Source organism: Hydra vulgaris, chromosome 06, assembly GCF_038396675.1.
Source record: "Hydra vulgaris chromosome 06, alternate assembly HydraT2T_AEP".
Taxonomy (NCBI): Eukaryota; Metazoa; Cnidaria; class Hydrozoa; order Anthoathecata; family Hydridae; genus Hydra; species Hydra vulgaris.
This window is the reverse complement of record NC_088925.1, coordinates 7,736,199-7,751,066: the sequence shown is the minus strand read 5'-3', so window position 1 is coordinate 7,751,066 and position 14,868 is coordinate 7,736,199. Positions and strand designations below refer to the sequence as shown.

The 14,868-nt window shown below is 24.9% G+C and overlaps 1 protein-coding gene across 1 annotated transcript in view; it reads left to right on the top strand.

Annotated features, from left to right (window-relative positions):
- The first annotated feature begins 1,913 nt into the window (after window positions 1–1,913).
- The window catches only part of LOC100206936 (low-density lipoprotein receptor-related protein 1), a 125,489-nt gene continuing 112,534 nt past the window's right edge, over window positions 1,914–14,868 (top strand). Inside the window, exons 1-11 of the mRNA XM_065799115.1 lie at window positions 1,914–2,066; window positions 3,372–3,503; window positions 3,673–3,795; window positions 3,980–4,105; window positions 4,198–4,332; window positions 5,557–5,700; window positions 5,894–6,019; window positions 9,390–9,506; window positions 9,615–9,734; window positions 11,256–11,467; window positions 13,573–14,717. Of these exons, the coding sequence (XP_065655187.1) occupies window positions 2,000–2,066; window positions 3,372–3,503; window positions 3,673–3,795; window positions 3,980–4,105; window positions 4,198–4,332; window positions 5,557–5,700; window positions 5,894–6,019; window positions 9,390–9,506; window positions 9,615–9,734; window positions 11,256–11,467; window positions 13,573–14,717 (2,447 nt within the window). The 5' untranslated portion in view covers window positions 1,914–1,999. The remainder of the gene's footprint in view (window positions 2,067–3,371; window positions 3,504–3,672; window positions 3,796–3,979; window positions 4,106–4,197; window positions 4,333–5,556; window positions 5,701–5,893; window positions 6,020–9,389; window positions 9,507–9,614; window positions 9,735–11,255; window positions 11,468–13,572; window positions 14,718–14,868) is intronic.

Genomic DNA, 14,868 nt, shown 5'->3' with positions numbered 1-14,868 from the left:
CTAGGAATTTTTGGTGGTGGCGGTGGTGGTGGTGGTGGAGTGGGGGAAGGTGTTAATATATTTTTTTATTTTGCATCACATCTACGTCTCCTAAAAAAAAAGGCCCTCCATTTCTAAGATATTTAGGAACTTTCAGATTCTGATGGGGAGGGGATGCATCCCCAATCCCCCTGGATCCGTCACTGCAAACGATTCTCACACTTTTTTTAGAAAATAATTACTTTCAACTTTAATAGTGTTAATTTGATTCCACCCCAAATCACCTTGCCAAGTTTGTGAATGCCCTGCTACAGCCAATTTTTTCCGCTATTCTTTAAATGTACGTTGTTGAAGCTAGTTGTTAGAAAGTTTGGGTTTCTTGATTGCAGTTAATTATTGTTGAAGGAGCTTTGGTGTATTATAACTTGGTGTGTTTGGAGCTTTATGAATTATCTGAATTTTACGTTTTAGGTAATGCATAAAATTCAGATAATACAAAAAAAACACAGCAACAACGAACAAATAGTATAGATTGTTTAATAAAAAGATATATATTAGTTTTTTTCATTAATATTATTTTATTATTTAAAAAAGTTAGGTGTACCTTCTTTAATTAGATTTTTATTTAAATTACAAATAAATCACTTGCTTATAATTATTATAACTATTTTTGTTCGCATTTATTTTTACTTTTTTTTTTTTATTATTATCATTTATTTATTTTTAATTTGTTAAATTTTGGTAACGAAGTTATTAAACTTCGTTATTCGAATTCGCTCGTCGCTATTCGCTTAAAGAAAACACTATTTGCCGGGCTTATCCCCGTGCGATGTAAACCGCTCCTCCTCGGTACACTTTTCGTGATTTATACAATAGCCGTAATATAAATAATTATTTTACTTTCTATCTGTCTTGATCTAAAATAAAAACCATTAAAAACTAAGGTGTCGAAAATCTCAGCTTTAGCAATTACTTAGCCCTATTTTTAAGTAAAATGCGGTAAATAGCTTATGCGCCTTCTGGACTTAGCCTGGTAACTCATATTAAGTTTGCATAACATAGCTCACTCGGTTTGCAGGGCGTATAAAATAAAGCTCTTCAAATTAGAAATATTGTTTGAATTGAGCTTATAGTTAGATGTTCTGAATAAGTGATATTATCAATCGTTTGTTAAATAAACTCATTTAATAAACCTTTCAATAATAATAATAATAATAAAAAAAGATTTACAATCAAACGTTTAATGCAATTATGCACATCAAAGTATATATTATATAAACATAATTATATATATTATATATATACATATATTTGTATATATATTACATATGTATGTATACATATATATATGTATGTATATATATGCATATATATATGTATATATATTATATATATATATATATATATATATATATATATATATATATATATATATATATATATATATATATATATATATACTATATATATTGTATATATATACAATAAGAGTGTTTATATTTTGTATTCATACATACATACATACATAAATATATATATATATATATATATATATATATATATATATATATATATATATATATTTTAAATTTACATTTTATTTAATCTTTTATTTACATATTCATAATTCCTTAATGATATATAATATACTATTTTATATATATATATATATATATATATATATATATATATATATATATATATATATATATATTTATATATATATATACATATATACATAATATATATATTATATATATATATGTATATATATATGTATATATATATGTATATATATATGTATATATATATATATATATATATATATATATATATATATATATATATATATATATATATATATTATGTATACATTTTATTCAATCTTTTTATTTATATATACATAATTTCTTACTGATATACTATTTTATAGTTTTTAATGTTTTAATTTAAAACTAATTATTAATTTTAAAGCACAACAAGTCATGCTTTGTCAGATATATACAATAATTGAATAACAATGAAAGTATTACTAATATATTCATTAACAGCTTTTCTACTAATTCATATTATTGCTGCTTTACCAGGTAAATAATTTTTTCATTTAAATCTAGATATCAAGGGGTTTAAACATTTGAAATAATAATTGATAGAATAATATTTAAAGATCATTTCAAATATTTAAATATTTTAAGCATTTTCCAGAGGTTCAGTAAGTTGTTGATTTTTATACTTAAGTTATTCACTCCAATGTGAGTAAATAACTTATGTATGTGTTTTAAATTGTTGAGTTAGCTGATTTCTAGAAGTTTTATCATTTTTTAGTTATTTTATCAATAAATAGATATGAGAAGAATTTTTTTTGTTAGTGCAATAGGCATATAAAGCTGTACAGTAATTTAAATTTTGCATCATAATTTTTATTAGTTTTATAAATATAAATATATATATATATATACATATACATATATATATATATATATATATATATATATATATATATATATATATATATATATATATATATATATATATATATATATTATATAACTCAGTTAATGTATTGTTGCAGGGATGTCCTACCTTTTTACAGTAAAGGCCATTTTTCTTTTTGACAACATGAGGGCCAAAAATATAAATTTAAAAAAATTCAGTTAATTCAGCTTTTTAATTAAATTTAAACTAGTTGTTACAAAAATTTATTTAATGTAAAACTTTTTTTTTTTTATAAATTTTCAATATCTGCTTTTATACTGAATGACAAAATTCAAAGAGTATCATTAAAGTGCTCATCATTCAATCTATTTCTCTTCTCTATTTTAAGATGCTTCATTTTTGAGATTAAATAGTTTTACACAGTTTTTATATAGTTTTCAGTAGTAATAAGGTTTACTACTTTTGTAATACTTTTGTAATATTCTTTGTAATATTTTCTGCGAATAAAAAACTTACTTTGTTAGCACTTTGTAAACTATATACTTTAGTTTTTATCACTGATTGTTGACCAAGAACTTTTTTTAAAAGCAGTTCTATCTTATCAATACAAAGTTGGCCTTAAATTCTTCACAACATGTAGTATTTTTTCGTTTTAAAATATTAAATATGGCTGCTATTTTAAATAAAGAAATATAATATTTTATAGTACACCTTATATTATATCTAAATGTAGATTTTTTGATTTGTGTTAAAATATAATGATAACAGTAGTTGGGTATGATAAAAATAATGTATTAAAAAAAATTAAAAAATCAAAAAATTTTAAATGTTGGAAATTGATACGAGGGCCATATCTGAGAACATTGAGGGTCATTTCGTGACCTTGCGTTGGATAACCCTGTAATATCATATAACATTATTCTTAGTTTTCATATTTATTTTTTTTTATTTCAAAGATGTTTCGTCTAAAAATACAACATGCGCCTTAAATCAGTTTCAGTGTACTTCTGGAAGTTGTATTCCATTAAAATGGAGATGTGATTCACGTCGTGATTGTAATGACAAAAGTGATGAGCTAAACTGTCCTGGTATTTTTAACTAGTTGTTATGAATAAGTATTTTATTACTATAATAAAAATGATAAAATTAACACTAGTATTAATAATAATATAGATAATGACAACAATAGTTGTTAACAAACTATAATAATAATTAGTTACAATAAAAGTTGGTTTTAATAATTAGATTAATTTTTAGAATCATGTGATCCAGCAAGTTATTTCTTATGTAACTCAACAGTTTTACCAAAATGCATTCCCCTTAAATTTAAATGTGATTATGAACGTGATTGTTATGATGGAAGCGATGAGCAAAATTGTTGTATGTGTGTCAACTTGAATAATTTTTGAATTTTTTTTAAAACATAATTTGTTATAAAAGCATTTTTTAAAATATCAATTGTATACAAATTATATTGTAAAAAAAAAAAAAAAAAAGTTTATAAATATGTAATATATAAAAAATATATATCAATATAGCGATTAAAAAAAAATTTATTTTGCAGTATCTAAAAAATGTCCAGATGAAAATGAGTTCATGTGCTCAACAACAAAAAAGTGCATTCCGTCGTCATGGAAATGTGATGGCCAATTTGAATGCGATGACTTATCTGATGAAACAAACTGCACATGTACTTTATTTAAATTACTAATTTTTAATTTTTTTAATAAACTGATTTAATTTAAACTTTTTTGATAAACTTGTTTAATTTATGATTTTTAGATTATAAAACTAAACCACCATTTTGTAATCCAGAAAATCAGTTTATTTGCAATGATGGTCAATGCATTAACAATAAGTGGTATTGTGATGGATATCCTGATTGCTTTGATAAAAGCGACGAACCAAGCAATTGCAGTGAGTTTTTTTTTTTGTTATTAAAAGATGAGAAAATTAGAGGCTAAGAATTTTATTTTTATAAATTAAAAACAAATTTTAGTATTTGTTATCTCATAAATGATGATCACTAGATTCTTAATGCAAAACTTAAGTTGAGAATAATTTGCAACTCTTGTAAAATATTTAACAGAATAAATAAATTATTATAAGTAATAATTATAGACTTCCAAGATTTTTTTTTCAGTTTTTTTACATATCAGTGTAAGGAAAAACTTTATCAACAACTGGCTTCAGTTTAAAATATTGCAAGACCTCCTAATTGTAAACTGCTTCTATTTAAGCTGTTGTATACATCATGCCTTTTCTAAAAGTTGTATATGGAATACAGTTTTATTTTTGATTTAGAAATGAAACAGTCTACTTAAGTTCAGAAATTTCTAAACAGTTGTTACTTTTGTTTTGTTTTTTAATTTTAGAAAAGTAAAAAATATAAGTGGTGCTTGCTATTTTTTTTATTTTTCAAAAATTTTTTTAATTTAATTTAAAATAGTAAACATAATGCTCTTGGTCTCAGAGCCATTTCTCTTAGAGATGAACCTGATTTCAGAGCTAATTCTCTTAGAGATGAACCTGAGCCACAAAAGAACAGCGTCAAATCCAACTTGGTTTCGCTACTAATTAGTCAATTCTTTATGATTTTATACTACAGTTTTGGTTTTAACTTGATTATAAGCTAAAGTATTTTTTTGTTCTATACAATTTTTTTATTAATAGTTAGTTATGGCTGTGTATATTAAAAAAAACAAAAAAAAAGCTATTTTACTTGCTACAAAACATAAGAAAAATAAGTTAGGCGTGGTACTACCAGGTACCATGTCCCAAGTAGTACCATGCATATCTTATTTAGTGTACTACATATGGTAGTTTGTAGTACACAATAGTAAGTACACATGTAGTAAATAAGTATAGTACACATGTAGTGTACTAAATGTCATGCAGTACTGATAGGTAGTACATATTACTACTAAGTAGGACCATATAGTGACTAAATGGTCATTACATGGTTCTACTTAGTAGTAATACGTACTACCTATAATACAGTAACTAAATATTCCCTGGAAAACCAACTGCCTTAATTTAAATTAGTTTTTTAACACAAACATTATTAATATATTTGTTTTAGAATTTATTTTTAATTAGAAATAAATTAATTTAAAAGTTCTTTAAAACTTAATTCTTTAGATAAGAAAAAATGTGCTGAAAATGAATACTCATGTAAATTAAATCAAAAATGCATTCCTAATGCATTTTTATGTGATGAGAAGGAAGATTGTGATAAAAATTTAAATCAAACGAATTCTGATGATGAAAACCCTTCAATGTGTTGTGAGTAAAATCTATTTAATGCATCATTTATTAAATTGTGGTATTATATAAAATAATATATATGGTTGTGATATAAAATAAAATATTATTATGCATTATATCAAATATAAATATGCAAACTTAATTACTAAAAATATTAATTTTTAAAAAATAAATTTTTTCAGTAATTAAATTTGTACTGTTTTTTTTTTAGCTTTACTTTTTAAATGTGAAGAAAACTTTTTTAAATGTCCAAGAACTCGCCGATGTATAAGTCTTGAAAAACTTTGCAATGGAGTAGCTGATTGTTCTGACGCTGCAGATGAAAGTTATAAATGCGGTATAAATGCTATTTATTTGTTTTTTACTTGTTTGACAGAAAGTTTTTAAAAAACTCTTTGCAAGTTCAGTTAAAACTTTTTATAAATTCAAACTATTTTTTTTTTACTTATTTTTGTAAGTTTTTTTTTTTACCATTATTTTTTTTGTAATGTTTTTTTTTTTTTTTATTATTGCATTTTTTGTAATTTTTTGGGCTAGTAGATTTCTCTCATTGAGCCATACAAAATTTTCAGATAAAATGCTGTTAAAGACATTTTTGTATAGATTTTAATATTTTGTTATTGCCTACTAACCCTGACTTATTAAAGTTTTTTTAACCATTTGAATGCGCAATAAAATTAAAAGATTTTTTGAAAATTTCAACAAAAGTTTATTTTTTTTTTACAAAAATTCAACTAAAAAAAAAAACAAAAATGATAAAAAACAACATTAAAAAGATTTTTCACAGTAAATTATAAATAAAATATCAAAAGTGCACTATTCAGTGCACTTTTGATATTTTATTTATAATGGTACATTTATAAATGGTACACTTATAAATGGCACATTTATAAATTACCAAAACCTATACTTTAGCAACAAATATGATAGTTTTGAAGATCACTTTTAAAGCCCTAATTATGTCTTGCTGCCATTGGGTTAATACACTTTACTCAATATTCAATATAAGCTTCTATAAATGAGCAATTTGTTTCTGCTGTGATGGTGTTATAATGATCCATGGTTCAGGTGTATTTCTCTTTTTAACATGAGAAAGAAACCATTATCAGTTCTTTCAATATTCAAACTTTTAATTAATTTTTTGAGGATGCGCAGAGTTGAAAACATGCCTACCCAACTCCTAAATATTGACTGCTTTTATGTCCATCTTATGTCATCTTTTATGTCCATCTTATGTCATCTTTTATGTCCATCTTATGTCATCTTTTATGTCCATCTTATGTCATCTTTTATGTCCATCTTATGTCATCTTTTATGTCCATCTTATGTCATCTTTTATGTCCATCTTATGTCATCTTTTATGTCCATCTTATAGGACTGCCCTACATGCTTTTATACTAAATTGTTTTTCCTCATTCATAATTTACAATAATCTGAGTTTCTTCAGTTTTTTGTTTTTTTTATTAAATGTTTCCAACTAGGCTATAAATTAAAACCAGTAAAATAAATAGTACTTTGGTTTGTATATGAATGTCTACCAATTGCACACTCTAAAAGAGCTATCTTTGTGCTATTCAGAAAAAAGGTCATAACCAATATCCAATGCACAATTACCAATTTAAAAAGGTCATAACTAATATCCAATGCACATTTATCTTGACATCTTACTAATAAAATTCAATAATTTGATTAAACTAATTTTTTCAACTTCAGTTTGACATAGTTGTTGTTTACATTCAATTTAATCAAAGAGTTTTTTTTAGCTAAATCAATCTTACCTTTTTTTTGATGAATTAATGTCTTCAGATATGTTAAAATTGTTTAAAATTTTTTAAGATTCATAATAAAATGTGTCATTAAAAAAAAAAATTCTATTTCAAAACATTTAATAACTTCTAAACTAAAAGCATATAACAGAGATTTTAAGATCTGTTGCCTTTTAATTAAGTGCCTTAACCATAACTTATTGGTGTGAAGAGCGCACATAGTCTAAACTAATCTCTTTATCAATTTTCTTTCTACTCTGCATCAAAACACCTTCCAACTCAGTATTTTCATCTTTGTTGTCTCCTCCTATGGGTTTTAATTGCTTTCCTAACTTTCTTTCCGTCAATCAGCTAACTAGGTTATCTGCAATTATCTCAGCATATTTTCTGTGATCATTCCTATCCAGAACAAACTGAAATAGATATTCACCACCTTCAATAACTACAAAATCTTCTTCCTTGACAAGACAATGGAAATATTTACTATTATATTATTTAAATAGATAATATTTTTAGATATTATTAGTTAATAATCAACCAAATACATTTTTGCATTAACTTTTCTGCCATCAAAAAAATATAGGAAACCTTGTTATTTTCAAGATCTTTATCAAACTTTTCGCCTAATTCCACTCCTAAATGAAGTTGCCTCTGGCAGCAGGCTATTTCAGTATGATGTCACACTGCTCACCTAAATCAGCAGTATAAGATGTCTTTATATTATGAAAAAAAGAAAAGAAATCTCATGCAAAAAAATGTTTCTTTTAGGATGCTATATATATTACTTCATATATTACTTTTTTTCATGCAATTCTGCCCATAAGGAATCTTGAAGCACTATTAAACATACGTGCACAAATTTATCAGAACTGTGAAGAGGTGTATTATAATAATTTATGTTATATATTTTCAGTAATTTAAGTACATTCTTTTCATGCAAGGGTTTCCTTCTCAGCATCAATTTGTTTGCCAGCATTTTATTAAGTTTTTTTTCTTCAAGTTTTAAAATCTACTCATGTTACTTTTTTTCATCTATGAAGGCAACATTGGTATTTTTATAATCTGCAGCCTATGTATGTTTTTTTTAGCATAAGAACACAGGTAATATATGACCAAATTACAATTTATTATATTTTATTTATTATAATTAATTATTATGATTTATTTATTATTATAATTGATTTATATACAAAAATTTTATATGCATTAATTGTATATAAAAACATACTTGGGCTATAGAATTTTTTTTATTTAAGATATTGACTAAAGTTCAACAAAGTTGTTTTAGACTAATATTTTATCAGATATAAAGTTGTTGTATTTTTAGACTAATATTTTATCAGATATAAAGTTGGCATTAATAAACCCATATATTTTTAAACTGCTGCAGCAAAGTGGAATAATTTTTTTATTTTTTTATGTTGACATTATTTTTAACATTTAATGTTATTATATTTAATAAATAATTAACTGGAAATTTATCAGGCTTTAATTAGCAACTAAATTAAATGCATTTAGATAACATTGATTTTTTAGCCGTGTCTGCTGTTTGGCCCACTGTGCTCTTTAGCTGAGGGAAGAAAGTTTTTCTTATGTGATAGAAAACTCTGATATAAAACCTCTGATTTAATTGTGAGAATGGGCAAAAGGATTGTATAAACCTTTAGTCGTAATCCTCTTAGTGATAGTATCAAAATACTCAGTCCTGATCTGAAAAATAGATTAATGCTAGGAATAGCATATGATTGTAAAAAATTTCTTTAACTTTTTCATAATGTCAAAATTAAAAAAATGATCAAAAGCCTGTTTAAACCACACAAGCGTGGAACTCTAAGCATTAAACTCAGAAATTAAAAAAAACACTTCAAAATTCTTTTTAATTTAAATTTTAACCGCACTCATAATAAGCATGTCATTAGTATTTTTTTTTTCTTTATTAAGATCAAAGTAAATGTGAAAACAAGTGTGAATATAAGTGTCAAAAACAACCAAATGGTGTAGGGACTTGTTTGTGTCCATCGCTTTATAAACTTTCGCCAGATAATCGCACCTGTACAAGTGAGTGAATTTTGAATTTTTTTTTACGATGTTTAAAAGGATTAATTATTATATTCCATCAACTTAGTTGTTATTATTATTGTTAATTATTCCATTCTATTTACTTAGTTGTGAATCAGTGTGAAAAGAATGTTTGCAGTCAATTATGTAAAATGGTTAAAGATGATTTTCAGTGTGACTGCTTTCCTGGACATGTGCTGGAAAATAAAACAGATTGCAGATATATTGGTGCAGTTTGAATAATATTATTATTTTTTATTATTCTTACATTTTATTATTTTTATATTAGAATATCATTAATGATAATATATCATTAACAGGCCTTGTGATAAAGCCTTTGGCGTAGAGCATTTTACATACATGAAAAGTGATTTTACATTTTGCTACCCTATTTACATTAAGCTAAAAACTTTTTTGTTTGGTAATACTTAAGTAACTCTATGGATATTTTTAAGCACTATTTTAATGAAGTAGTTAACCTTTATTTTAACAGTATTTTAATGAAGTACATTTTTAAAACCGCATTCTGTTGTGATAAAAGTTTAAATTTCGAATACATAAAATACGCTCATTATTTACAAATATAATAAATTCAGATAAAGAATAATAAAGTTTTCAGTTTTTTTAAAACTTTTCTATAGAAATATTGAAATAATCAAAATATTCTGTTACAGAATAAAAACTTGTCTATTGTTTTATTATACATAAATGAATCAATTGTAAAAAAATTAAAAAAAAGTTAATCTAAGCAAAATAATCTAGCAAACATGTAAATATTTATGTAGACAATGTTAGTTTATAAGTTATATTTGTTCAGGTATTGGAAATACATCGACAACCGGCAATAAAACATTACTTTAAAAAACTTTACTTTTAACTAACTTAGCTTGACTCTTAAAAAATAAGTTGTTTAGTTTCTATAAATTGATTGATTTTATCACTTGACAGGCGCAGTGTTTAATAAAAGCATGTAGACTTAAAATAAGCTATTCCAATATACAAAATATATTTCTCAAATTTAACCATGTAATGCTTAGGTTTAATCGGATTGATTTTAAGTTTTAGTGCGGTTATTGTATATTGTTCGAAAAGAAAGTTTTACTTTTTCACTAAAACCGTTTATAAGGCTTTTGTTCCACCTTTTTATTTTATTTTTCTAGAAATGAAATTGCTTGTAAACATTAAAAATATAAACAATTAACACAAGTGTTAATAACACATTTTTATAACACAAACGTATATCAGTAGTTTTATATTAAAAATAAATTTTTTAGTTTACTATATTTAAAGTTTTTAGTTAAAAATTTTTAAAAATATACAGTAATTGTTCTTTGCAAAACTGTTAATATGTATTCAAGTAATATAGTAAAATCTTTTTTATTCATTTAGTTATAGACACAACATGATTGTGTCCAATGTTGAGAAAATAAACAATTTTTTTATTCAAAAAAACCGAAATCTCTGTAAGCATTCTTTTGTTTGAGTTAATTAATCAAGTTTTGCAGTAATTTGTATATTTCAGTAGTTCAAAAAAGTTAATGTCGATAAATATGAAAAAAGCAAATTAAAAAAATTTCAAAAACTCTTTTACACAAGTGCAAATTTTTTATTCATCACAAGGCCTGCCTTAATTGTTGTTTTAATTATTTTGTTACACTACCCACATTCAATAAGATTAAATCATTCATTGTAATATATGTGTTCAAGTAATTAAATTTTTTTAAAATCAGTGAATTAATTATTATTTAGATTCAGGGGATATTGAGCTGATTTATGTTGATATAAAAGTAATAAAGCGGTATAATTTAAGAACAGGATTGCACACTTCATTGGTTACTAATATGACACGTGGTGTAGCATTAGATTATGACAGCAACTCTAGCAAACTGTTTTATACAGATGTAACTGAAAATCTTATTAAATCTGTGTACCTGCATGGTGATTCTAAAACAATCAATGAGGTAACTATTTTATGTAATTTATATGTATTGGTAAATTTGCAAGACTTGAACAGAACAAACAGAATCTAAGTTGCAATATTGAATTTTTTTCTACTTGAACAAAACTTTTTTAAAATAGGAGTATCTATATATATTTTTACAAAGTATTTTATACCATAATAGCTATTTAATGTAGATAATTTATGCTTGGTTACAGATTGATTAGAAAGATGGAATATATGCAAAAGAATAAAGATGAATAAGACTAATATTGTGCATTGTAAAGTCAAGAATAAGCTAATAGAAAATGCTGTAATGTGGCCTGGTAAAGTGTGTAGAAAAAGAGTAGAAACAAGCTCTATTGTTTATACAGTTTGCAAAAGTTAAAATTTTATTATGCAATTTTTACATGATAAAAATTAAGCTGATATAGCTCAGAAAGTAATTTTGTTTCACTTGAGGTTTCTATAAGTTTGTTTTAATAAATTTTGTGTAGACAACACAGTTCTCATTAGTGTCATTTTGTTGTGAACGTCATGTTGGTTAACTGCGAATACAATATTAACAATTTTTCTGATGGACAAAATATGTTTGTAGCTTAGTCATCATCAGGTGGATTAAGATGTGCATTTTATTGTGGATTTTTTTTCTAGTCTAGTTGTAGTCTTTTATGTTTACTAAAGTTGCCTCTTGAGGCAACTTTAGTAGAAGGTTTGATAGACTAAAGCTCTTGAGACTTCTGCCAGCAGCTATTAGTTACTTGTTTAAAAGTGTACTTGGTTTCCAACTTTTAAGTGATTGGTTCTTATACTTACAAATATTTTCTTATTAAATGATTGGTTCTTAGATTTTTCTTGCAGATGTATATTATAGCCAGTCAGATTAAAATAATCTGGGCGTATCAATAAATTTAACAGATAGCAAAAGATATTTCTTTAAGCATTCTATTATTCACAAATTTGCATTTAAAGTTTTATGAGTAATGTATGGTGTACTTTTCAAACCACAGGAGCAGGTTGCTCGCCATATAAGGAACTTGGGAGCAAATTTCTCAGTTTCTTTGTTTAAACAAAGAAACTGAGAAATTTAAAAGAAATTTTAAATTTCTTTGTTTATACAAAGAAATTTAAAATTTCTTTGTTTTAAAAGTATATATAGCATATGAATTTGTTTAATTTCTCCATCAATAGCTTTGGAGTTTTCTTTTTATAATATGCTTTACATTTTTGAGATCTTTTCCTAACAAAGTACATTGAATCTTTTTAAGACTATAATGTTATATATATATATATATATATATATATATATATATATATATATATATATATATATATATATATATATATACACACACACTTAAAAGACTACATTTAAATCTTCTTGCAAAATCTTTCTGCAAATAACATGGATTTACCTTGATGGTGCAAATGATAAACTTTTATATTTATCTTTAAATCCTTTTATTTTTCCACTTCCAGTTTCTTTTTTAATAGATTGAGTCTGATTGATTAATTTAAAATGAATTTAACTTTTAAATTCAAAAGATAAACAAAAAAATCACATTTATAAGTCTGTTTAAAAATAATATTTTATAATTCAATTTTTTAGAATTTAAATTTAGAATGTTAGCCAAACTCATATGCTTGTATAAAAGCATTTATAAAGTTAAAAATTACAGACATGTATTTTTACATGAAGCGCAAATTAATACGCATATATAAAAACATTTATAAAAATAAAAAGTACAGTTTCAAGTATGTTTGAAAGCAATATTTTATATTTAAATTTGTAAAAACATTTATAAAGTTAAAAATTACAGACATGTATTTTTACATGAAGCACTATAAACAAATTACTAAACAATCTTTATCAATTTTTTTTTATGGATTTTGATAGGTTTTAAAAATGTATTTGATTGATTAAATAATTTGGCTTAAAAAATTGATGCGATTGATTAAGTGATTTTAGTTGACAAGCTTTTAACTTTGTTATTATTAATTAAAAATTAAAAAAAAATTACATAACATTCTTATTTTTAGCTGCAATAATAGGTAAATTTATATAAACCATAATTAAGTTCTAAATAAGAAGTATCGTTTTATTTAACTTTAAAATTGTTTTTTTAGGTTAATCTTGTTAAAACTGGTCTTGCTGTTCCTGATGGAATTGCAGTTGATTGGATTACAAAAAATGTTTACTTTGCTGAAAGTTCAGCTAAAAGCATTGATGTGGTTTCATATGATGGCAAAATGCGCGCTCCACTTATATCAGATGGTTTAGTCAGCCCTAGAGGACTTGCAGTTGATCCAAAAAAGGGTTACTTGTTTATTACAGACTGGGGTGGGGTAGCTAAAGTGTTACGCTCACAAATGGATGGAACAAATTTGCAAGTTTTAGCTACAGAAAATGGCGGATGGCCTAATGGCATTACAATTGATTATTCTATGGAAATAGTGTATTGGATAGATGCTCGTTTTGATTATATTGATTCAATGAACTATAATGGAACTCAGAGAAGAACTGTCATCAAAGGAAAGCAATATGTAGCTCATCCTTTTGCTATTACTATATTTGAAGATTACCTATATTTTACAGACTGGATGAAGAAAGGAATTGTGAGAGTCCACAAGCAAAAAGGGTCAGAAGACTATAGTATCATTCTTGGTAATTTATCTAGACCAATGGACATCCAGGTTCTTACAACTGGACGACAGTTTTATACACCTAACCCTTGTATTTCTGCAAAAAACAAACCTTACTTTTGTCAGCATTTATGTGTTATTAAGTCACAGTATGAGTTTGCATGTTTGTGCAAATATCGTTACAGACTAAAAGATGATGGCTACTCTTGTGAATTTGTTGATACTTTTCTTATCTTTGCTCGGAGCTGGGAAGTACGAGGTATATCTTTAGACTCTACATACTCTTATGATGTTACCATACCTATACTTGGTCTAAATAGTGCTGTTGGCGTAGACTTTGATACGCTTGAAGAGTATATTTATTTTAGTGATGTCAAACTAGATAAAATTGGACGTGTGTACATTGGCAATGACAGTGGGGGTGATATAGAGTGGGTTGTCTCTGAGCACTTGGAAAATACTGATGGTGTTGCTGTTGATTGGGTTGGTAGGAACTTATATTGGACAAACTACAGAGTTAAAGGAGGTTCTGAAATCTCTGTTTCAAAATTGGATGGAAAGTATCAAAAGACTTTATTGCAGGAAGAAATTTATAAACCTAGAGCCATTGTAGTCTATCCATCTATGGGGTATTTGTTTTTCAGTTTTAAATTCTTTAATTGCTTTACTTAAATTCTTTAATTGTTTTACCAAATATTTGTATTACTCTCACAAATATTTGGGGGCCATTTTAGCAAAATTAAAAATAATTTTTGTATAGAAGTTTTTCAACAAATATTG